Source organism: Protomyctophum parallelum (assembly GCF_964188405.1).
Source record: "Protomyctophum parallelum genome assembly, chromosome: 1".
Classification (NCBI taxonomy): domain Eukaryota; kingdom Metazoa; phylum Chordata; class Actinopteri; order Myctophiformes; family Myctophidae; genus Protomyctophum; species Protomyctophum parallelum.
Genome location: NC_139697.1, coordinates 87,553,683 through 87,577,691, shown reverse-complemented (window position 1 = coordinate 87,577,691; position 24,009 = coordinate 87,553,683). Strand labels below are relative to the sequence as shown.

The 24,009-nt window shown below is 42.5% G+C and overlaps 2 protein-coding genes across 2 annotated transcripts in view; both read right to left on the bottom strand.

Moving 5' to 3' along the window:
• Positions 1–1,147: 1,147 nt before the first annotated feature.
• LOC310855362 (short transient receptor potential channel 2-like) lies at positions 1,148–12,925 on the bottom strand (the record flags this gene model as incomplete). The annotated part of the gene is made up of 13 exons (XM_083760333.1): positions 1,148–2,031; positions 2,977–3,094; positions 3,404–3,476; positions 4,330–4,457; positions 5,272–5,464; positions 8,639–8,731; positions 9,264–9,426; positions 9,737–9,955; positions 10,078–10,252; positions 10,420–10,584; positions 11,078–11,290; positions 11,778–12,470; positions 12,911–12,925. The coding sequence occupies 13 exons, from the start codon at positions 12,923–12,925 to the stop codon at positions 1,148–1,150; spliced, it is 3,132 nt and encodes a 1,043-aa protein (XP_083616459.1).
• A 613-nt stretch (positions 12,926–13,538) lies between these two features.
• The window catches only part of rb1 (retinoblastoma 1), a 42,245-nt gene continuing 31,774 nt past the window's right edge, over positions 13,539–24,009 (bottom strand). The window contains exons 23-27 of the mRNA XM_083787925.1: positions 23,099–23,250; positions 22,897–22,927; positions 22,628–22,770; positions 17,223–17,269; positions 13,539–15,059 (exon numbers count right to left, since the gene is read on the bottom strand). Coding sequence (XP_083644051.1) covers positions 14,995–15,059; positions 17,223–17,269; positions 22,628–22,770; positions 22,897–22,927; positions 23,099–23,250 — 438 coding nt within the window. The 3' untranslated portion in view covers positions 13,539–14,994. The remainder of the gene's footprint in view (positions 15,060–17,222; positions 17,270–22,627; positions 22,771–22,896; positions 22,928–23,098; positions 23,251–24,009) is intronic.

The window sequence follows — 24,009 nt, the reverse complement described above, 5'->3', positions numbered from 1 at the left end:
GTTGTGAGACGTACATTCATACATGAAGACAAAGCCTGTTAAAGGCGGCTTGGCCTTCAGCCACACGCTGTATTGTCATGTGACATTTTCAGATACATATGTCTGTGCTGTAGCTGCATCTTACTCACCTATTAAAAATGGCTGACATCATTCAAGCTTGAATGTTTGAATGTTGCAACTTGTGAGGATGGACTGAAGACCAGCCAGGTTGTTTTTCCACTGTAATGTGATGCTTCAGGAGATGAATTAATGAGCTGGTGTTGCAACCACCAGGGAATGGCAAGTGTAAAGCATGCTGAGTCTTGCAGATACTGTAGCTTCAGTCTTCTTGCCACGCATGCACACGCACACGCACACGCACACACACACACACACACACACACACACACACACACACACACACACACACACACACACACACACACACACACACACACACACACACACACACACACACACACACACAGAATTGCTCCTGATCCTACCGTTTTAGGAGATGACTGCATTGAGATTCCTTGAAACATTAGTTACATACAAACAAAACACAATGAGCAAAACTGTTAATTTAAGTTTAAGTTTTATTTGTATTAAAATTCACTATAGGGTGAACACTTAGTTAGCAATTCAACCCAATCTTGAATAATTTCATGTGAGATTGCAACATCACCTTAAGAGGAAGCACATGATAACCCAAGCTTAACTGTAAGCATTAGATCTTGGTACTCAACCATACACTGTTTTCCCTTTACTGTACGCTATTGTAATTTGGGGTAAAATATTGATTAATGAAATGGATTTCGTACTGCAAGGCAGCCCTCGCCGCTGCCACCGATGCTGTTCTAGGCTTATCGATTTAAATGGCCTTCTAAACCAATTACTAAGCTGACAAGCATGTTTTTAAAGGGACACTATGACCATTTTCAACTAACCCGAAACCCTGACCCTAATGTTCGATTTTCGGGTTGTAACACTGATCAAACTAGAAGATCAGTCTTCTAGTTTGCTTTGTGGCAAAATAGGGATCTCTTGACTTCAGAAAATAGCTAGGCGAATGTTTGTAGGAATACGTTCCTATAGAGTAGAGGAATGAAGAGAAAAGCACATTAAAAGAGTGATAGTGTCCCTTTAAGTGGAGAAACTGCCGAGGTCAGGGACTTCCTAGCGCTCCATCGATAGAGCCCTCCCCTTCCTGTGAGCCAAAGCCAGTGTCCTTTGAGGTGCTGCTTCCTGTCGGAGAGGGAACCACCTTCTTTGTGTTTCCTGGTGTTCCAGTGCTCTCCTTCACGCCCTCGGCCTTTTGCGCTGCACTGTCCTCCTTTCTGCCAGCCTTCCACTTTCCCTCCACCTTCTTGTCCTTCAGCTCTACGTCTTTGAGCCCTTTCTCTACCTCCGTCACGACTGCTATGTCAACCTTTTTGTCACTCGCACCTCCTCCGCCCGCTGCATTGGCTTCTAAAGCGCTTCCTCGTTCGCCGCCTTCTTCTTCCGCCGGGCCCTTGTCACTCGCCGTGGCCCCAACTTCGAGTTTTTCACCCTGACCGTTGTCTACCTTTTCCTCTAGTACGTCTGTGACCGTACTTTTCTCTGTCCTCTCTTGGTTCACTATACCGTCTCTGTTTTTCGGTTTTTCAGCCGGCTCACTGCTTTCCTCCTTCTCCTTCTGCTCTTCCACCTTTACCGTCACCCTGCCTTCTTCCATTCTAACAACATCAGCGTCAGCGTTCCCCCTCTCCTCTGCGTCCACCCGCTCCTTTTTCTCATCTGATGCCTCCTTTTCTTCATCGACATGCTTGTCATGTGCCAACTTGTCCTCCGAATGGTGCCGAAGAGGCACGTGTTCGTCTTGCCTGAAACCCCTAAAGTTGTTTTTTGCGCCCATGATGTATTTGCCCAGAATGGAGGAGCCTTCTTTCGTGGACCCTTGCCGTGCGATGCTGTGGCCTTCGTCCACCAGGGCATGTTTCAGCAGTTTGATGTCTCCGTGTAGCCTGCCCACCACTTTGCTCAGCTCCGTGATCCGATTGCCGATATCTGAAATAATCACAGTAGACTTAACCCATTTAGACCTGAAGTCGAAATGGAAAAAAAAGTCTTCTGAAAGAATATATATTCAAAGATTTGTGCCGCATTTTCAAGATTTTTCAAAAATGGCAGAGCTACAAGCTCGTGAGCTCGTATGAGCTTGTAGGTCTGCTATTTTTCAATAGCTAAAGTATGACATAATGCTTAGTTGAAACATCAAAAGGGGTTCCCGCCCAAAATGGGTAAATAGAGCACCGAAGTCTGACGTCACTTTCAGTAGAGGGCGTCAGTCCCCAGGTTCATGTATTTGTTTAGTTGCATTGAAATCACCATAGGAGGAGTTTTAGATTGATTCATATAAGAACTGTGTTTGAAAAATAAACATGTCATCCCGGCCGCTTCACTCACATGGATATGAAGAATCAACTGACTGAGAGAAAACGCTAATGTTACTGCTGCTGAATTAGTTAGATTTTCGCTAGAAGCAGACTGTATCATATATGAGTGACTGACTGTTGCAAACGATACAGAGACACCTCCCTGACAATAACGCCGAGACAGCTTGTTTATTTTTGGACCACAACGCTTATAGTAGACGATATTAAGATCACCCCATGTTATTCTCCATAGAGAAACTACTTCCGTGAACCAGGGGAATCGTCGGGATGAGCGAGTTACGTCAGGACTTCGGTGCTCTATGCCTTCCTATGTCTAAAACTGTTCAGCCTTTTGTATTACAATGCTGTATTACAATGACTGTGTTGGACACGACTACGCCATGTCTTTATCTTTCAAAAAGGTGGCGTGAACCCTTGAGCACAAAACACATAAATCTATCTATTATATGTCTTTCATGCACTGCTGTGGTACTCTGGAAATAAGGGTGTTTTACTGACCGAGGACATTTTTACACTATGTATAACTGCAACGTCTTAATATAAATTGTATCACTACCTTTTCTTTTGGTCTCCTCAAACTCACGGCGTGCTGACTCAATGTATCGCTGAACCAGAGCCCCGACCACCTGCTGTCGGAAATTTGCCTGACCTTCATCAGGACCGCAATCACCACCCTGAATGCAGAAATATGCAGATAATAATGCAGATAATGTAAAACAGTGATTCTCAAACGTCCCATCAGTTTGGTATGCATTGTAAGAGTCTATTTATTTTGTTCCTATAACTATCAGTTATTTAGTTGGGGAGTATAGGAGCGTTTATCGAAAAATGAAAACACTCAAGTAAAGTAAAAGGACATCAAAGGACAGTACTTGAATACATGTATTTCGTTACTTTAAGAGACGTGAGTCTACATAATCTCTAGGTACAATTCCAAGATATTTTAGCATTCCTTACACATTGTATTTGAGCAAAACACTTACCATACCACTTATAGCGGGATAATCTGGCTCCGACTTGCATTTACAGCAACAGCATATTCGCCTAAAGATACCCCTTGAACACAAAATATTTAATAAAATAAAATAAATAAATAAATACAAACTAGTAAGGTGCATTCAGTAGAGCACAAAACTCAGCCAGCTAGGAGGCATGGCCTAATGATATAGTGATGTGTACAGTTACATTTCTACCTACAGCCACGAAAGAGTAGCGCGGTATATGATTTCCAGTTATACATAATATCTATCGTCTTCCTCCCTCTCTCCATACGCATTCATTGGCTAAATATCTCCATCTTTTGCTATGGGGCATCATGTGATAAAAATGTCTTTTACTTGTGGGCCTGGGGTATGAAAGGGTACGGGGCAATGGGCTTGTAAATGGTCTATTATCAAATATCCAAAGTATAAAATAGGGCTTAATAAATAGGTTAATGAATGTTTGTTATTAAAACTAAAAATTATAACTAGTAACTAGCTATCAAATAATTGTAGTGGAGTAATGATATAGTACCTCTGGGATGTAGTGGAATAGAAGTAGGATTGTTAGAATAGTTCCTGTCCTCCTTTTACTACCTCTCGCCCTCTACCTTCCCTACTCAAGTAAAAGTTCAGAAAATTAATAGCGATATTTACCGATAGTAAATATTGCTTTAGAATGTTTGTTCAGTAACAGGGATGTTCCGGTCTGTCAAGCTCTTTATTAAACAGAACATACATTTTCAGGTCAGGTTGGCTCCCTGCATTTTCCCTCTACACCAATCTACATCGACACGTTGTTAGCTTGTAGATCGGCTCTTTGTACTATTTTAAAATGTTTTAAAATAGTAAAAATGGCAAATAAGTTTAGGGATAAGGGGTAAGGGAATTTGGTAAGGCAATTTGAGAGAATGTTGAACATTTCTTACCGTAAGAGGTAATAGAATGCCTTTGGAGAAGGGATAATATTGAAGGGCACGGGCATAGTGAGACCCTCTCGAAAGTAACTGAGATACAGCTTTGACCTGGCAAACTTCCACTCGACGTCCGCATCGTCCTGAGATCAAAACCACAAACACCAAAGTACCACCAGTCACAGTGTTTATTTTGACGGCAAATCTTGAATTAGTTTAGTCATATAGTCTTTTGCATAAAATGTCATTTAATTTGAGTCATATCTGAGATTCTGAGTCATAGTTTTAGTCTAGTTTTAGACAGTCAAACTGTTATTTTGGCAGGAGTTGATGGTGTCGTAATGGTTGATTTTACACTTGGTTGCATGCTGAAAATATAGCCAATCACAAGCTCACAACGTGCCGCGCTGCATGCTACGCCTTGTGAGATTGTAGATGGGCTGTTTTCAGAGTACAGCACCCGAGCGCAACCAAACCGTAAATGACTTGTCTTCTACTGGATCTTTTGTTTATTTGTTGACAAAATTGTCAATATATGTTATCATAGCTTAATTCTTGGCTGAATGGTAGTCGACAAAACCTTTTCGTCATGGTTTTATATAGTCAACAAAATGAAAATACAGTCGATAAAAACGTTTATCTGAAAAACCTATGTTTCTATGTCAGTGGTGCTCAACCCTTTTCATGTCAAGGACCCCCAGAATTATCTCTATTGGGCCACGGACCCCCATCTCAAAATATGTAGTTCCAGGGACCCCCCAGAAGCAAATATTTTAGTTAAAAATGTTTGAAATATATATTCAATGATTTGCGCCACATTATAACGATTTTTCAAAAATAGCAGACCTACAAGCTCGTAGCGCGCCACTCGGTGGCGCGCTATGAGCTTGTAGATCTGCTATTTTTCAATAGCTAAATAGTTTTATATAGTGAACAAAATGATAACACCACCCTCACCTCGATCTTTTGGAAAGAGTTGGTGATCATAGCGATCAGCATGTTGAGCAGGACGATCACGATGACCAGGGTGTAGATGCCGTACAGGATCCTGCCCACAAACTCTGCCACCACATAGCTGGGCATGTCCACGGTGTCCTGGTCCGCTATGCCAAACATGGTCCAGAAAAGGAAGCGAAAGGTCTCGTTGAATCTACATCGGAAAAGGGTGGAAATGATTATCCTGTGTTAACCCATTTTGGACTGAAGTTGATGAAAAAAAAGGCTTCTAAATCCTAACATTTTTCTGAAAACCCATGTTTCTATGTCAGTGGTGCTCAACCTTTTTCATGTCAAGGACCCCCAGAATTATCTGTATTTGGCCACGGACCCCCAACTGAAAATATGTAGTTCCAGGGACGCCCCAGAAGCCAATATTTTAGTTAAATATGTTCGCTCTGAAATATATATTCAAAGATTTACGATTTTTCAAAGATAGCAGACCTGCTATTTTTCAATAGCTAAAGTATAACATAATGCTTAGTTAAAACACCAAAAGGGGTTCCTGCCTGAATCAATGATTCATTCTTTCAGTTGTTAAATCCTTATTAAAGTTTGTTTGCGCATGAACACATTCTTACCCACCGCCCTGGGGAAGTAGGCTACTTGAAGTGCATAATGCATAATTATTGTCTCCACCAGGCCGAAGGCATGGGGGGAGAGTATGTTTTGCACTCCGTCCGTCCGTCCGTCCGTGTGTGTGTCCGTGTGTCCGTGAGCAGCTAATCTCCGGCACCGTTAACCCGGTCCATACCAAATTTTGCACACACACTCCCTGGATGCCAACGATGAACCTCTGCCCCAAACTTTCCAGAACGGCCTGTTATAGCGCCACCAGGAGGCCGCTTTGTGCAAAACAAGTTTTTGCACAGTACACCTACAGATTTTGTCCAAACATCACGCAAATTGGTACACAGTCTCTCTAGAGCCATTCAACGAAACCGGTCTTTCAGATTTCTCAGACTCCATCCTGATTGGTTAAGATTGGCTTCCAAAGTTCACAGGAGTGCTCAGTTTCAAACAAAATGCTGCAAATCATGAACACATGGCGTGATTTCCGTGAAATTGTGCACGCACATTCCCTCTAGGCCGAGGACGAAATGCCACATGAACAATTTCAACTCAGCCTCAAGGTGGCGCTACAACTGGCCGAAAAGTGTTTTTACCTCTAACTGCACGGATCTGTGGATAACTTTGTATGCCAACTCCCTAGAGGCCAAGGAAAAACCTTTGCCTGGAATTTTTCACATCTGCTCTTTATAGCGCCACCAGGAGGCCGACATATGTAAAACACATTTTCTATTATTACTCCTTCAGATTTTATCCAAATTTCACGCAAATCGGTACACATGATCTCCATAGTCATGTGATCAAGACAGGTTTGTTTGATTTCTCATATTCCATCCTGATTGGCCACGATTGGCTCCTACAGTTTTCAGGAGTAGCCCGCTTTGTACAAATCGCCACAACTCCTCAACGCAGCGTCCGATTGCGATGAAACTGTGCACGCATATTCCCACTAGGCTGAGGAAGAAATCCTGGTGGAGACCTTTTTCTAGTTTTTACTGTATTTCCCTGTCTATTAAAAGGTACACTGTTTGTACAAATAGTTTTGTTTTCTGCAACAACAAAAAAAATGGAGGTAAACATTTGAGCGCTTCTTAAATTATTTTATTTATCTTATAACACCCACTACTGGCATCAGTGTTTGGTCAAACCAACAAGACAAAGTGGGCTCTGACAATTTTCTCAGCTGCAGTGGTGTGTGTAATCTAATGAGCTCACCCCAAAAGTGAAGTCGCCTCACGCCCTCACCCCAAAGCTCTTTAAATCAGCCTCATGGTGCTGCTATATATGCCTGCTTTACGTTTTGGTCTATAGCTCTTGAACCATACAATTAAAATAATCCCTGGATTCTTTCGTTGATGACATGACTCCATGTAACTCTTTTTTTTAACTTAACTTTAGTTTTTTTCATGTTCATGTTTTAGGATGTTATTGGAGAAAGTAAAAGATGAGTTTTTTTTATTTTTCATTTTCTGCTTTCTTTCGTTTTAGGGATTTTAGCTGTTTTTGACAGGGGGGCAGGGGCATTCGAGCATGGGGCTAAATTTGTATTTTTTACAAAATATTATGCAGATTATTTTTTTTATTTTTTATTATTTACTATAGTCCTAATAAACCCCAGGAAATTACATTTGGCCACGAAAGATCACAGGATCTGCTGAATGTGAAGGTGGAATGTGTCATAGGCTCAATATGATCCTGTGATCTTTTGAGGCCAGATGAAATTTCCTGGGGTTTATTAGGAATAGTAAATAATTAAAAAATAAATCGCTATAAAATGTTGTAAAAAAAATACATATTTAGCCTCATGCTTGAATGCCCCCGCCCCCCGTCAAAAACTACTAAAATCCCTAAAACGAAAGAAAGCAGCAAATAAATAAAGAATAACACTCAACAACCTAAAACTTGAACCTTGGTTGAAAAAAACTAAAGTTGTCCTTTAAGCTTAAGCAGATACAGGCTATGAGAAAAACACATTCAAAGAGCCTGTCAATGACCTGCAGCTACTCAGTCAGGTGTATGTGTAAACTGAATGTTGGATGAATGACAGTCCTTGAGCTTTGTGGGATTACAGTCACTGAGGAGGTGTTTGTTCGGCCTCTTCTTGAAGGATTACAGTCACTGAGGAGGTGTTTGTTCGGCCTCTTCTTGAAGGATTACAGTCACTGAGGAGGTGTTTGTTCGGCCTCTTCTTGAAGGATTACAGTCACTGAGGAGGTGTTTGTTCGGCCTCTTCTTGAAGGCGTGAACGCTGCTAGATGTAATAACTCCAACAACCGCAGGGGGAAGGCTGTTCCATATCTCTTATATAAAATATCTCTTATATAATGAGTGTGGAATATATATTCCACACTCATTTCACATTTACAGATTTTTTTATATTCCATACCAATTGGCTATAAACCAGATTAATTTGATTAAATAATAATAATAATTATTATTAGTAACAATCTTGACCAAACTGACCTCGGCAGGCAGTGACAGTGAACGTCAAACTGTTTGATATTCCATAGCATCGGCTACTGTAGCTTATTTTTGTGCAGTCAAAAAGCATGCCTTTTCACTTGCATCACGTTGACTATTGTGCGATGTTTATTTATCAGTGCTTATTCATTTACAGTTAGTTATTTTTTTTATTCTAGATAGATAGAAATATAATATGATTGCTTTGGATGGTAATGTAATTATATTACCGGTAATGTCGTTTTTATATTTTTTAAGTCATAGCTTTTTGAATAATTGAATGTTGAGCCTCTCTTACTTGCCAAGACGTGGAGAGATGACATACGGAACATAGACGTTGTTGATACCACAGAGGAAGGCTGTTCCAATGATCATCAGGATGAACATGAATCTGAATGAAAAGAAAGGTTGCCGGGTTTTTTTCTCCATTTAATGTAACTGTGAGAGTAAAAATGTACCTTTTAATCGTTTTTACTCTCAGTTAAATTAACATTTTACTATTTTACGGCACAATATTATACAGTAGTATCACACCTCTATGAGTCACTGTCCAATGTGTTTATTTATCAATACAGTGTTTCTTCAGTTCAATATTAAAGACTGTGGTATACCATTACCTTATAGCACCCTTACATTGCCGTTAACCCATTTTGGACTGAGGTCGATAGATAAAAACATTTTTCTGAAAAACCTATGGACCCCCCAGAATTATCTCTATTGGGCCACGGACCCCCCATCTCAAAATATGTAGTTCCAGGGACGCCCCAGAAGCAAATGTTTTAGTTAAAAATGTTCGCTCTGAAATATATATATATTCAATGATTTGCGCCACATTATAACGACTTTTCAAAAATAGCTAAATTATAACACAATGTTTAAAAAAAGGGGTTCCCGCCCAAAATGGGTTTTAAGCCAGGTCTCACCTCATCATGTCGTCAATCATCTTCCCGATGGAGATCTGCAGCGTCCCCAGAGACTCATGGGCAGGCAGGATGTACGCCAGACGGGTGAAGCTCAGCATGCTGGTGACCGCAAACAGAACCTCTGCTATGAGTTGAGGGTCTTCCTGAAACCACTCCTCGCGCCCTATTATACACACACCACACGGAATCACATGAGAGACGGTCCATTCCTTTATTCTTCTCTGAACTCATCAACCGCCATGTCCCCTCCCGCTCCCTCAAGGTCAAGCACTGCCAACCAACTGGAACCCCACAAATCCAACAAACGGACATGGGGGGGGGGAGACAGGGCCTTCGCAGTGGCTGCCCCTTCTCTTTGGAACTCACTCCCAACTCACATCAGAGCTGCCCCAAACCTTCGAAATGTTCAAAAGCACACTCAAAACCCACCTTTTCAAACTGGCTTTCCCTACATATCAAATCTTATTTCTCACCTGTTTGAGTGAAATAGACGCACTCCTGGTATACTTCCGTTATGTTAGGAGCCAGAGGAGCCAGGCAGAGGAAGTGACCTTTGAGCATGATGAGCACACGCAGCGCGAAGGAGGCGATGTACATGCTGAGAACCATCACGTCCAAGCAGTTCCACCAGTCCCAGAAGTAACTCCGCAGCCCTTCAAGGAACACCTCCTTGCACTCGTACCAGAAGAACCCTATGCGTAGTGAGACGGCACAAACATCATAGTACATGGATGAGCAAAATGGTCGCTGTGCGAATATGGTCTATGGACTACAAATAGTAGGAAAGGCATTACAGTAGCGAGAGATGGCCTACCGACGACCCACACCATGTGGAATGAGCTGTGCAGGAGGGTCTGCTCGCGCGAGGCAAATTTGTCTCGATATATCTCCATGGTTATCGACTCCCCGAGCAACGTGATGAGAAACCACAGGTACGACGCGGCGTGAAGGAGGAACTTGATCACAGGAATCTTAAGGATCTTTCCCAGCTGGTGAACACAACAAAGACATCAAGGTTGAGGAACACGGTCAATGGTTAGAATGTCTACAATGTGAATTTACCCCCTGTATCACAGCTCACTGGGAAATACACAAGAACAAGAGCTACTGTTCCATCTAAAGTCTAAACAAACAAACAAGCCATCCCAAATCTTACCCTCGACTTGGGCGCTATCCAGTAGATGAGGCTGAGCAGAGGCATGGTGAAAAAGATTCCCAAAGAGACCAGAAGCTTCCAGGCGGTTCTGCTGCCCCTCCAGCCCGACAGGTTTCCACACCAGATAGAGGATAACACCTGCTGGCAGATCGGATGGGCCACAAACTGCAAACCAAAACATGCACAGACGTCACACAACCACGGAGAGCGATGAATTAAGAAGAAAGAAGACTATATTCCTCTGCCTGCATGTCTGGGTATTGTAACCAGTGGCATCTCTGTGCGAGTGTGTGTGTGGCTGCGCAACAGTGACACTTAGTGGTCAACAAACACAATTTCGGACGGACAGACCCGCAGCCAGCCAGGGACGCACATTGTCCCTGGCTGGCTAGGAGTGGCTATAGCACCACTCAAAAATACATTGCAGTTATACATTGTGTAAAAATAAATGCTCTACGAGCTTGTAGGTCTGCTATTTATATTTCTGGGGGGGGGGGGGGGGGGGTCTCATGGAACAACATATTTTGTTCCATGAGACTGACATGGAAACATTTAGGGTTTTTCATAAAACTGTCAGGATTTAGAAGACATTTGTAGAATCGTTCCCAGGTCAAAATGGGTTAATAATATACATATACGGTATATGTTTTCTTACTACCTGCTTGTGGTTGTACTTCACAGCGAGTCGGAGACGTGACAGGGAGGGTATGCCCTTTTCAAAAGCCTGACTTTCCTGAGTTTCCTCGGCGTCGTCGTTGCTCGTGACCCCATAGCTGTTCAGTATGGTCGTCACTTCACTCTGGTTCCGACACATTCCCAGCAATTCCACAGCAAACTCCTCGCAGACCAGCTCCAGGCCCAGATAATCAGGCTTTTAGGAAAGAGGTACCGGAACATATTAATCATCAAATACTCAGTATTTCTATTAAAATGCCCAAAATTCAATCTATGCAAGGAAACTGGTTTCGGGAACCCCTTTTGGTGTTTTAAGCATATGCTTTAGCTGTCGAAAAATAGCAGATCTACAAGCTCACCGAGTGCCACTCTAGGAACTATGTAGGTCTGCTATTTTTGAAGAATCACGGAAATGTGGCGCAAATCTTTGAATAATATTTTCTTTCAGAGCAAAAGTTTTAACTAAAATCTTTGTGTCCAGGGAGTCCCTGGAACAAAATATTTTCAGCTGGGGGTCGGCGGCCAAATACATATTTATTTCTAGGGGTCCTTGACATGAAATTGTTTGAGAACCACTGACATAGAAACATAGGTTTTTCAAGAAAACTATCAAGATTTAGAAGACATTATTAAAATCGGCCTCAGTCCAAAATGGGTTAAATAAAAGTAAAACAGTGTCAGACCTTGAACTCTGGTTCCTTCTTGGCGAGCTTGCGCAGCACCCTGCTGAGGGTGAAAGCTTGGAGCATGGCGTCTTCAGACGTGATGCACATGTGGGCACGGCTGGCGATGCCACGGTAGGTGTTGATGCGGGACAGAGAGAACTTAAGCAGGTCGTACTGCCGGCCATTTCGACATTCCAGACAGTTGCAGGAGATCTTGTGCGGCAACGGGATGGAGTGGCCCTTTTTGGAGAGCATGGTGACTATCTCATACAGGTCCTTCTGGCAGGCCAAGGTCAGAGGGGTCACCCCGGGGGCAAACTGGGAATTGTCGATGGAGCTGTCGAAGATGGCCTGAGAGAAGGAACGCACGTCCACCTTGTTGCTCTTCTCCAGGTCTAGTCGGTCCAGCAGGCGCTTCACCACCTTGGGCTGATTAGTGTCCACGGCCACCAGCAGTGCTTCGTGGATCTGACGGAAGTCAAACTTGATTCCCTGCAGGAGCGCAACCATGGCGTCCTCGTTGCCCAGACGGATGGACAGGTTGAGCGCCTCCCTCCACTGTCGGTCTTCAGAGTCGTCCAGCTGGCGGATGATGCCATCACCAGTCTGCAGCAGTCTATTAATCCGGTCCACTTTGCCTTCCTGGATGGCGCTTTTGAGCTCCGGAGGGAACTTCATCTTCTTGCTCACAATCTCGCGCCATTCTTCTGGCTGGAAACAACGAAGGAAGCACAAAGGATTTGTGTCACATTTTGTCACACTGAATTAACAAATTGAACAGTTGATATTAGGGAAAGAACGGCAACATCTATTTAAATCGTAAAAGAAAATCAGAAACATTGTCCATAGTCAAAGTGATGAATTTTATGACATTCTAATATTTCTTTGATATATAAAGAAAACATTTTATTATATCAGCTATTATCAGCATGCAACCAAGTGTAAAATCAGCAATCAATCAACCAAAACTAGACTAAAACAACTTTTTAGATTACTAAAATGACTTAAACTAATTACATTTAATTCAAGACTATGAATGAACTAAATCAAATAATTTTAAACTACTTATTCATTCATTTAAAGAACAGCTGGACTATGCATCTCATAAATATCAATTAATGCTATTGTATACAAATAAATATTATGCTTACCGAGAGGTTTTCCATCGACAATTAACAGTACAGATCCGTGTGGTGTTTCCGAAACTCAAAACAGCATCACTCAGCCAAGTAGATGAAACTATTAAGTAGGTTATTACCAAATAAACACTATGGTCGGAGCACTGTGTTCATGCGCTAGTCGATGACTGTTCAGACCATGGAATCATCATACCCACAAACCAAATAACACATCTTCACTCCCAGGGGCCGGGGGCCAATTAAAATGTAACCGCATGTTTCACACTTGGCCTGGCCCCTAAACTCAAACAGGATTCAACTCTGCCCTTCCTAATTTCCCAAAGGAAACACTTGACGATACAATTAAGGTAGCTGTTACCGTCTCAGCAGCAGCTGTCGTTATTCCCCGGAGGCGTTAGGAAATACGTTCACAATGCAACGGTGAAATAAACATGGAGCGGGTACCATTTAAAATTAATCTTTTAGGTTTGTTTTCGAGCCTGCGCAGGTCATGCACTTTCCCGAAAGCCTCTGTAGGAAGACCAAGCCTAGATTAGGATTTACAGCATTCACAATCAAAGAACAACTACAACAGTTACAGTGGGTTACCGTAGTACTATAGCAAGACATCAATGATGGCTCATATGGAAGACACAAAGCATTGGGTTTCACATTTATTTACAAATATAAAGTTGGGCAACAACAACACAGGTAAAATATGATTGTAGTTCTAGAGTGAATGCTGAATCAGTCACAAGTTCACAACTTCCAACAGATGAGATTCATGGTGTTCCAACTCATCAACTAATTGATCCAGAATATGGTCTGCATGTATAGGGAGAATAGCGCAAGGAAATAACTGAGTCTGTGGATTAGCAAAAGTAAAGAAAAAAAGGACATGCATGCAGCATCCTCCCTCTGCAATCAAGTACCAACACATTTAAATTAATCTTCTATGAATTATTTATTACATTCTTCAAACTGCTACTTCAATAAAACTCTGACATATTAAGCACATTTAAGGGAACATTTCACTTTGGTAAAATATCTTACTACCTACGACTTCTTAATTTTTTTTTATTTTTTTAACAATATGACTTTTTCAAATGGACGAAATAAGAAAACAGGGGACATCTTTCCAACAGCCAACCCACATTTTAGACAAAATCCCTTAAAACTCAGCCAATACGTCGACAACTTTACTAGTTACTGGGAGACTTCTTGTGTCCGTTATAAATACTAAAACAATAAAAAATGATACCAAAGTGAATAACTAACTAAACAGCAATGTAACTGAATGAGAATGCATTCAAGAAATGAGGACTTTTTGACGTAGTGCCTGTGGAGTTCATGGAGCAGTCAACAGATACGTGTGGATCACTAGAGCATCATTAGCCATGCACTTACCGTATTTTGAATTTTGTGTTACCTTACCGTTACGAAAGCCTAAACATTAGCAGTGACCGTGGCGGCGGTCGACTGTCGACTTCAACAACTGACATACAGTAGGCAATTTAAAATGAGATCATTCTTCCAAAGTGAAATATTACACAAAAGATAAATCGATATAAACCTTATTTCACACACGACTGGAACATTTGAGCTTAGACATCACGTCAGTCAAAGACCAGTAAGTCAGCAGTTCCACACGACACCAGAGGGATGACTGGACAAAACGGAGCAAGAGAACATTCCTGAAATAAAAGCATGACGTGAAAATAATTTCTCACATAATATTCACAAATTAAAGTTCCTCTCTCTCTCTAGTCTAAAACATGGTCACTGCAACACTGCAAATCCAAACGAATGAATGGTAAAAAAAAGAAAAGAAAAACCCAAAACTCAATTTAAAACTATATGAGTATGTACTGTATGACTATGCATAAACATAACAGGTTCTCTATATACACATATAGTTCTGCGAAAGAAATTTGCTCACAGAAACACGTTAAGCTTTAACTAAAATCGACACCAAATGTTTTTTGTTTTGTTTTTCCTTCCTTCCTTATTGTTTTTCCTACTTTAGTTCATGGGAAGACACAGAGAAACCAGGATTCATGGTGTGGTAAAAACCACAGTATACTGCCAAAATGTCCGTTCGTTCGGTGAGGACATCGTCACTCCTTCCTCGATTCAGCATCCTCTTTCATCTTCTGCTCCTGCATGCGACTTCGAGTGGAACCTAATTGAAAATATAAATCACGTCATCGTCGTTAAAACCCATTCTGGACGTCGGGAACTCCCTTTGGTGTTTTCAGCATTGTGTTATACTTTTGCTATTGGAAAATAGCAGATCTACAAGCTCATAGCGCGCTATGAGCTTGTAGGTCTGCCATCTGCAAATCTTTGAATATGGTTACAGAGTCAACGTTTTTAACTCAAATCTTTGCTTCTTGGGGGTCCCTGCCTGGAACAACATATTTTCAGATGGGGGTCGGCGGCCTATTACATATAATTTTTGGGGTCCTTGACATGAAATATTGAGCACCACTGATATAGAAACATAGGTATTTCAGAAAACTGTCATGATTTAGAAGCCTTTTTTAAAGTTTCGACGTCAGGCCTAAATGGGTTAAGGAATCATGCTTGTACCTACCGGTACCTATAAAGAAGATGTAGTTCCACCCAATATAATGCATAATTCATAGTTAATAATAATTCATACTCATGATGTATTTTGCCCTATAATATGGCACAATGCCACAACTTATTATGGCCCATGGTTGTGATTTACTGATAAATCCTGGTTTCAGGCTTTTTGCAAAAACAAAAACAAATACAATAGATACAAAAATATATTATTGTCTCCACCAGGCCGAAGGCATGTGGGGAGAGTATGTTTTGCACTCCGTCCGTCCGTGTGTGTGTCCGTGTGTGTGTCCGTGAACAGCTAATCTCGGCCACCGTTAACCCGGTCGATGCCATATTTTGCACACACACTCCCTGGATGCCAACCATGAACCTCTGCCCCAAACTTTCCAGAACGGCCTGTTATAGCGCCACCAGGAGGCCGCTTTGTGCAAAACAAGTTTTTCAATGCCATATTTTGCACACACACTCCCTGGATGCCAACCATGAACCTCTGCCCCAAACTTTCCAGAACGGCCTGTTATAGCGCCACCAGGAGGCCGCTTTGTGCAAAACACGTTTTTGCACAGTACACCTACAGATTTTGTCCAAACATCACGCAAATTGGTACACAGTCTCTCTAGAGCCATTCAACGAAACGGGTCTTTCACATTTATCACACTCCATCCTGATTGGTTAAGATTGGCTTCCAAAGTTCACAGGAGTGCTCAGTTTCAAACAAAATGCTGCAAATCATGAACACATCGCGTGATTTCCGTGAAATTGTGCACCCACATTCCCACTAGGCCGAGGACGAAATGCCACATGAACAATTTCAACTCAGCCTCAAGGTGGCGCTATAACTGGCCGAAAAGTGTTTTTACCTCTAACTGCACGGATCTGTGGATAACCTGGTGGAGACCTGTGCCCGGAAGGGCACTTTTTCTAGTTGCATTTTATTTTGATTACTATTTGTGTGCCCTAACCAATCTAGGTGGATTTCCCCAAATATTATAAATGATTAATAATAAAGTAAAATAAATCTGGTTAGATATGGTGCCACATACATTAGTCATCCAACATGCACATTGTCAGTGGAATATATTAGGATATAATCTTAGGATTTAAGTCTTCTTATTTTAATCTGCTTTTCTTTTGTATTTTGTCTGTTTAGTTGTTATTCTGGCATTGTATAGCACTGGTTCCCAAACCTTTTCATGTCAAGGACCCCCAAATTGACACTAATTGGTCCCGCGGACCCCCATTTGAAGAGATATGCCAGGGACCCCTCACCCCCATAAGAGAAGGTTTTTACAGCTCTAGCAGTGATTCTCAACCCGTTTCATTTCAAGGACCCCCCCAGTCTTGACATGCATCAGTCTACAGACCCCTATTTAATGGCATTTCCTATCTCAGAGATCCCAAGTTATATTGTAAAATCAATGTTAATTTAACTCTGAGAGTGTACAAATGAAATTCAGACTTGGACCCATAAGGGTCCATTTGGTTCATAAACAATAACTATCATTTAGCTGGGGACCCTCTGGAACTTCCTCAAGGACCCCTGGGGGTCCCCAGACCCCACTTTGGGAACCACTGTTGTATAGCACTTTGTTCAACCTCTGGTTGTTGTAAATGTGCTCTAAATAACTCTTGAGTTGAGGAACAGCAGCTCACAGAACACTGCACTGGGTACAGCAGTTCCCAGCAGAGGGCGCTGTTTACCACCCTCAAACTAGAGGTCAAAATCTGTCATCAATGTCTCTAAAACACTTACTAATCTCTGCAAGCTTCTGTATCATTGTAGAATCTCCACCGGTTTTGCTGTAAAAAAAAAGAAACAAAGATGTCAGCAATACAGTATATAATAATATTAACATTATTTTAATTACGTCACCAACAAGAACCTCTTGAGAATGCAAATTTCTGCATGTACAATAATGTGTGCAGGGCCAGTTAGGGCCGGGCCTTCATTTTCGTACCCGTACACGCCTTTGGTGGACTGATGTGACCTTGTTAAGGCTGAAATAAGGAAGGCCTTTGGTGGACTGATGTGACCTTGTTAAGGCTGAAATAAGCAGGGCTGCACACAACTTTTTTGGTCTAGTACTCAGAGGAGCACCTGGAGGAGTTACTTGGTGCTCCTAAAATGCGACGACCCGTCTCGCCGGATGGATAAAAGAGGGATGCATGAATAACTTATAGCAAAACGATATTTATTGGATAAGTGGGGACTGGGGAGTCAATGGAGAGTATTGCAACTCTAGATTCATCCCATTATACAAATAAATCTAGAGTTGCAAATTGCAGCTATAGGTCCATGTGTATTCCAGCCCTATATGCATATTTTAATACAAACTTCTTAATACTATGAGGATAATATGAGCATCAAAGCAATATTTAGATACTTTTCTTTATTTAAATAGCCGATCTACTAGCTCACAACGTGTTGCGGAGGTCGACACGTTGTGAGCTTGCAGATCAGCTATTGCCTATTTGTTTAACATACGACACGTCGTACGGCGAAGCATACGTCAGGCTTCCCTCTTGTTTTTAGCAGAGGCGATGTCCACAGTCAACACAGAGTCAAGACAGTCAGACACACATGGCTCCTCTGTGCAAAATAAACAGTGTACACTACCCGACTTTACGATAATAAGGGACAGTATGTCGGGATACGCTGTTGTCATGTTGATAAGCTTCATATTGTGCAGCAGTGCCAGTCCGTGAGAGACGGCATCGCACACGAGCAAGTTGCATCGCACACGAGCAACTTGCTCCAGCACCCGGAAAACAAGCAGTGAGCAGCTTGGAATCCTCCCCATAGAGTGGAACCTCCCTCGTTTGACTAAGGACGCGCTGTGATTAGCCACAATGGCCAGTGTACTTGTGCAAGACGTGCTGTGATTAGCCAGTAGTAGCTACTTTGAGTGGCAGTCAGTGGAAAATGCTCTCGCCACAGAATGTGCTAGTATTCTGGCCATGATAATAATTCTGTGCGGCCCCAGCTGTTGGTACGCAGAAGCGCTTCCCGGCGCTTGATTGACAGCGCATTATGAATTTTTACGGCGCATGCGCACTGGCGCACCACTTATGTGCAGCCCTGGAAATAAGGAAGGCCTTTGGTGGACTGATGTGACCTTGTTAAGGCTGAAATAAGGAAGGCCTTTGGTGGACTGATGTGACCTTGTTAAGGCTGAAATAAGGAAGGCCTTTGGTGGACTGATGTGACCTTGTTAAGGCTGAAATAAGGATTGGCCTTTGGTGGACTGATGTGACCTTGTTAAGGCTGAAATAAGGAAGGCCTTTGGTGGACTGATGTGACCTTGTTAAGGCTGAAATAAGGAAGGCCTTTGGTGGACTGATGTGACCTTGTTAAGGCTGAAATAAGGAAGGCCTTTGGTGGACTGATGTGACCTTGTTAAGGCTGAAATAAGGAAGGCCTTTGGTGGACTGATGTGACCTTGTTAAGGCTTATTAAATCCTGTATCCCTGCAGCCTCGGGTCACCAAGCTCCACTTGTTGATGTGGTTTGCATGTCAGAACGGGTCAGCCCCATATATGGAGATCTAAGGGTTTGAGGTCAGATGTAGAGTTGCTGGCCGGCTCCATATATGCAGATAGCTGATGATGCAGTCTTCTCCATGTATGGCTATGCAGGGTTTTAGAGGTCAGTGTCGTGATCTTCATATATGGAGACGGCCATATATGGAGCCGAGCGTGATTACATACAAAGTCAATGCAAAGACGAGTTGCGCGAACAGGCGTGCGCGAACAGGCGTGCGCGACCTAGCGCGGCACAAATGGGGCGAACAGAGTGAATATATATATATATATATTCAGGTCTGAACGGGACCACACTCACGTAAATAAGCTTGCGTTGTCGCACCGTGACTTCTCCAAGCAAAAAACGCAGGTCTCATTGAAAATGAACCATAGGTGCGTTTTATCGCTCCTCGTTTTGCAAGGCCCTTTATAGGAGCACGGGCTTGACCCCCCCCACTGTCAAGTGTCATCAAGCTCAAAAGATGGATGTGGGTCACGTGTGCAGAATGGACAAGTGCCATCCCAAGGGTAGCCATGAGATGGACACCACCAGGGACGAGAAAAGGAGGCCGACCCAAAGAGACATGGAGAAGATCTGTGGAGAAGCCATTTTGACCTGGGAACGATTCTATAAATGTCTTCTACATCCTGACGGTTTTCTGAAAAAGCTATGTCTCTATGTCAGTCGTTCTTCGATTTTTCAAAAATAGCAGACCTACAGGCTCTATGAGCTATGGCTATGAGCTTGTAGATCTGCTATTTTTCAATAGCTAAAGCCAAGCCAAGTGCAGCATCGGGCAGTAAGTAGACAAGTATGTCTTCCAGTGAAGTCCAATAAACATACACATGTGTTCCCCGTTGAATTAATTATCTAGGAGATATTCATGGAAGACTGGATATGACATGTTTGAAATTCTGGCCCAGATCACTCAAATGTAGTCATTACTTGGTTCTTTATTCAACCGTTGCCAAGACATTGCCGTCAAGAGCCACATTAACAAACATCGCCGTGGTGTTTTGACATCTCTTTAAGCAAAAAGAAGAGAAAAAGAGGTTGACCAAAATAAAACACACCTGGAGGCGGAATCTCCACGCATACATCAAGAGACTAGGATACACCTGGTATCACATACTGTAGAACAGAGACTAGGATACACCTGGTATCACATACTGTAGAACAGAGACTAGGATACACCTGGTATCACATACTGTAGAACAGACTAGGGCCCCTTTTCCACTAGCAAGGTGGAACCAGAACTTTCCAGAACCTGAACCTATTTTTTTAGTTCTGGGTTTGTTTCCACAGCGCACAGCGCGGTACGGCACGGTTTCAGACCAGGTTCTCAGAACCTTTTTTTGGCCCTGCTTTTGAGGTAGTACTAACACTGAGTTCTGGGAACCTATGGGCGGGGCCAGCAGCGCTGCTGCTCTCGATTGGTCGAGCTGAGGTGACAGCACCCTGAGCACTGAGGAGACCGGAGCGAGGAGAAGCGCACACAACACAACAGCGCACATTTTAAACTCCTAAGTGCGACACAGTCACACAGCGACAGCGGACACAGAAAAATAACCTGGAAAAGCACACAGAAACACTATTATATGGCCACGAGAGAGGGAGAGACAGAGCTTGTGTGTGCGTGAGGGAGAGAGAGAGAGCCATAAAGCTGTCGCGACGAGTTGTTTGCTTGCAGTTGTTGTTCTACACTACAGCAGCTAGGCTAACTGCAGATAGGGGTGTGTGTGCGTGTGTGTGTGTGTGTGTGTATGTGTGTCGTGTGTGTATGTGTGTCGTGTGTGTATGTGTTTGCGTGCGTGTATGTGTTTGCGTGTGTGTGCTCGCGCGCGATAGCGCCATATGATCTATTCTAAATTGCACGGTCTGGGAAGAACCTGTTAAAGGTATATTCAGTGATTTCACTTAATTCAAATATCACTTATTTTTTTGTTTTGTTGTGATAATCCTCCCTACTATAGACTGTGCTGGCCATATAAGGAGTTCCTCCCTGTTCCCAGTTAACCCCTGGGGGTCAAAAAACCTTAGGTTTCGTTTTTGACTCTCTATCCTGATTGGACGAAAGGCTGGGTCCCACAGCCAAAAACGAAACCTAAGGTTTTTTGAGTGAAATCACTGAATATACCTTTAAACAAGAGAATACCAGCACTCACGGAACTTTCACGGAACACGTTTCGATTTCCCAGAGTATAATTTTTCAGTTCCTTGTGATCTATTACCTTCCTTGTCTGGTTAAATGTGGTAATGTGTAAAAAGGCTGAGTCACACTTGTTGTTCACAGCGCACACCTGACAAAAGATATGAAATATTCAGACTGTACATGACCAAGACATGAAGGGTATGGGTATTTGTGACATGGGGTACCAGAGCTAAAGGAAACCCTAATAGTAGTGGCTAGTAGTAATAGTATGGCTTTCCCGATGTATTGTGCAGGAGGCCATCCAACTGGCTTATGCCTTAGGACCCAGGGTGCTGCCATACCCTGGCATATAAAAATATGTTCATATTATTGGTTTAAAAAAGTACAATAAAGCAAATAAATGTGAAAATAGACAATCTACAAGCTCACATGTCTCATCGAGCTTGTAGTTTGTCTATTTTCAAATGACCGAAATGTATTCAAGTACAATACTATATACAGCTACTTTCCACCACTGTTGAATAATAACCAGTCATTATTTAAACATGAATATCTCTGGGGGGGGGGGGGGGGGGGGGGGGGGCTGCCGGCCGAGCTACTCAGCAGTGGGGGAATGGGGGTGGGGTGGCAGACTTAACAGGTTCTTGAAAGTTCTGGGTTCTGGTTATATGGAAACAGAAGCAGAACTTGGTTCTGGAACTTCACAGGTTCCTGGTAGTTCTGGGATCTGGAAAGTTCTAGTTCTGGTTCTTGTTCCACCCCATAGTGGAAAAGAGGCCTAAGATACACCTGGTATCACATACTGTAGAACAGAGACTAGGATACACCTGGTATCACATACTGTAGAACAGACTAGGATACACCTGGTATCGCATACTGTAGAACAGAACGCAAATGACTAAAAATAACTCTGGAAGTCTCTAGTAAGTAACTATGTAAGCAACAAACAAAAAACCCCACTTTGACTTTATGTTTCCAAATTGTACTGAATGCTGTTGCAATAACTAAAACCAGGACAAAAGAACATAATAGTCCTATTTTCACTTTTCTACACTGATTTTACTGAACCTGCTGGTTGTTCCTGAGTTGACCTTGCTGTCAGTACACCTAACAAAGGATGACCTATTTATCACTCAGTCACTGTACCGAACTGACAATGTTGATCCATAAACAAACAATGAAGACCACATCACAAAGCACCAGTGAACAACATGCAGGCAGGCAAGCCATGAGACCCTTTCGTAACCAACCAATCGATACCAGCCTTCTGGTGCATAGAACAAAAGAAAATAGATATTTATAACGTGACGATGACCTATTTATCACTCAGTCACTGTACCGCTCTGTACATACAACAATACTTTGTGGAAAACTAACTGACAATGTTGATCCATAAACAAACAATGAAGACCACATCATCACAAAGCACCAGTGTGAACATGCGGGCAGGCCTTGAAGCCACGAGGACCATTTTGTAACCAACCTGCCGTCGGCTTCGTCCTGGCCTTCCATGTCGAACCGCAGCCTTTTCAGGGGCTTGGGGGAGGCGCCGAGGTCCAGGATCCTCTTGAAGGAGCGTTCACCGCTGCTCACCATCTGGTTTATCTTCTGGAACCTATTGGACAGCTGCACATGGAAAAACAAATAACAAATTTAAAAAAAAAAACAATGGAAAAATACATGATTGTCTTAGCAGAGCAGGTCAATAAAATAACTGTATGTTGCAGAATACACATAATAATAGGCACGTACGCCAAAAGATTCACCAATCGATACCAGCATTCTGAAAAGACAAAAACAAACACAGGTTAATTAATACAATGAGCTGGAATGAAGATCATTTGAGAGGATTGTGATTATAATGGCAGCATTTATATCAATGGTTATATCCAAAGTGATGTATAAGAGAGTGCTCGGGTGGTGGTAAAGTAGGAAGAGAAAGTGTTATACTGACTTGGAGCGAGGCGTCATGATCCCTGGGGATATGCGTGGGCTCTTCATGGGGGAGATGTACACATTGTTGCTCCCAGGCACACGTAGAGGGGAACTGGGGAACTTATTATAGGGGCTCCGTGGTATTTGTGGGATTGGAGAGAGGGTAGGGGGCTGGAAAAAACAAAAAACAAGAATATAAGGTTCATTCATTTGATTCCGACTTTGTCAGTTTGAAGGCCGCTAATTGTTTAATCCAGGGTTCCACTGCGCGTAATACGATATTCCCGCCTTTTGTTTTATGTCTTTAATTCGCCATATTTTAATAATTAAAAAGAAACTCAGTCTTTGCCGCGGAGCTGGAGACGAGACCTTCATGGGTTTGCCTGATCTTGTGCCTCACCATCATGGCCGCTGGTACCGATTCTCATAACAAACGGATGGATCATTTTTCGCCGGATTTTCACGGATCAAAAGCCCAAATACTTCAGCATATGAATGAATGAATGAAACTTTATTGACAGCCGTAGCCAGTAGATGACAAACAACAATGAAAAACATACAACACAGTTACAAATAAATACATTGGTTCATAAAACTCTAAAACTCTCGTAAAAAAAACATAATAAAAAATCTATAGGAGGCACTCATACCAATATTTCCACATCAAAGAGCGGTATCTAACAGTGCTAAACCTAGGATTAGTCAACACCTTAATCACGTTATTATGTGACCCATCAAGTCTGCTTTTAAAGCTGAACATGAGGTTTCTCAAGAGAGCCTGGAAGGACCAGAGTCGACCAGAGTCGCAGAAGAGCTGACTAGCACTGCCACCCCTAGGCTTCTTCAGGAGAATCCTGAGAGCATCATTGTAAGCCACCTTTAGCTTGCGCAGACTCTCTTTTTTATAGTTCACCCATAAGGGGGCTGTAT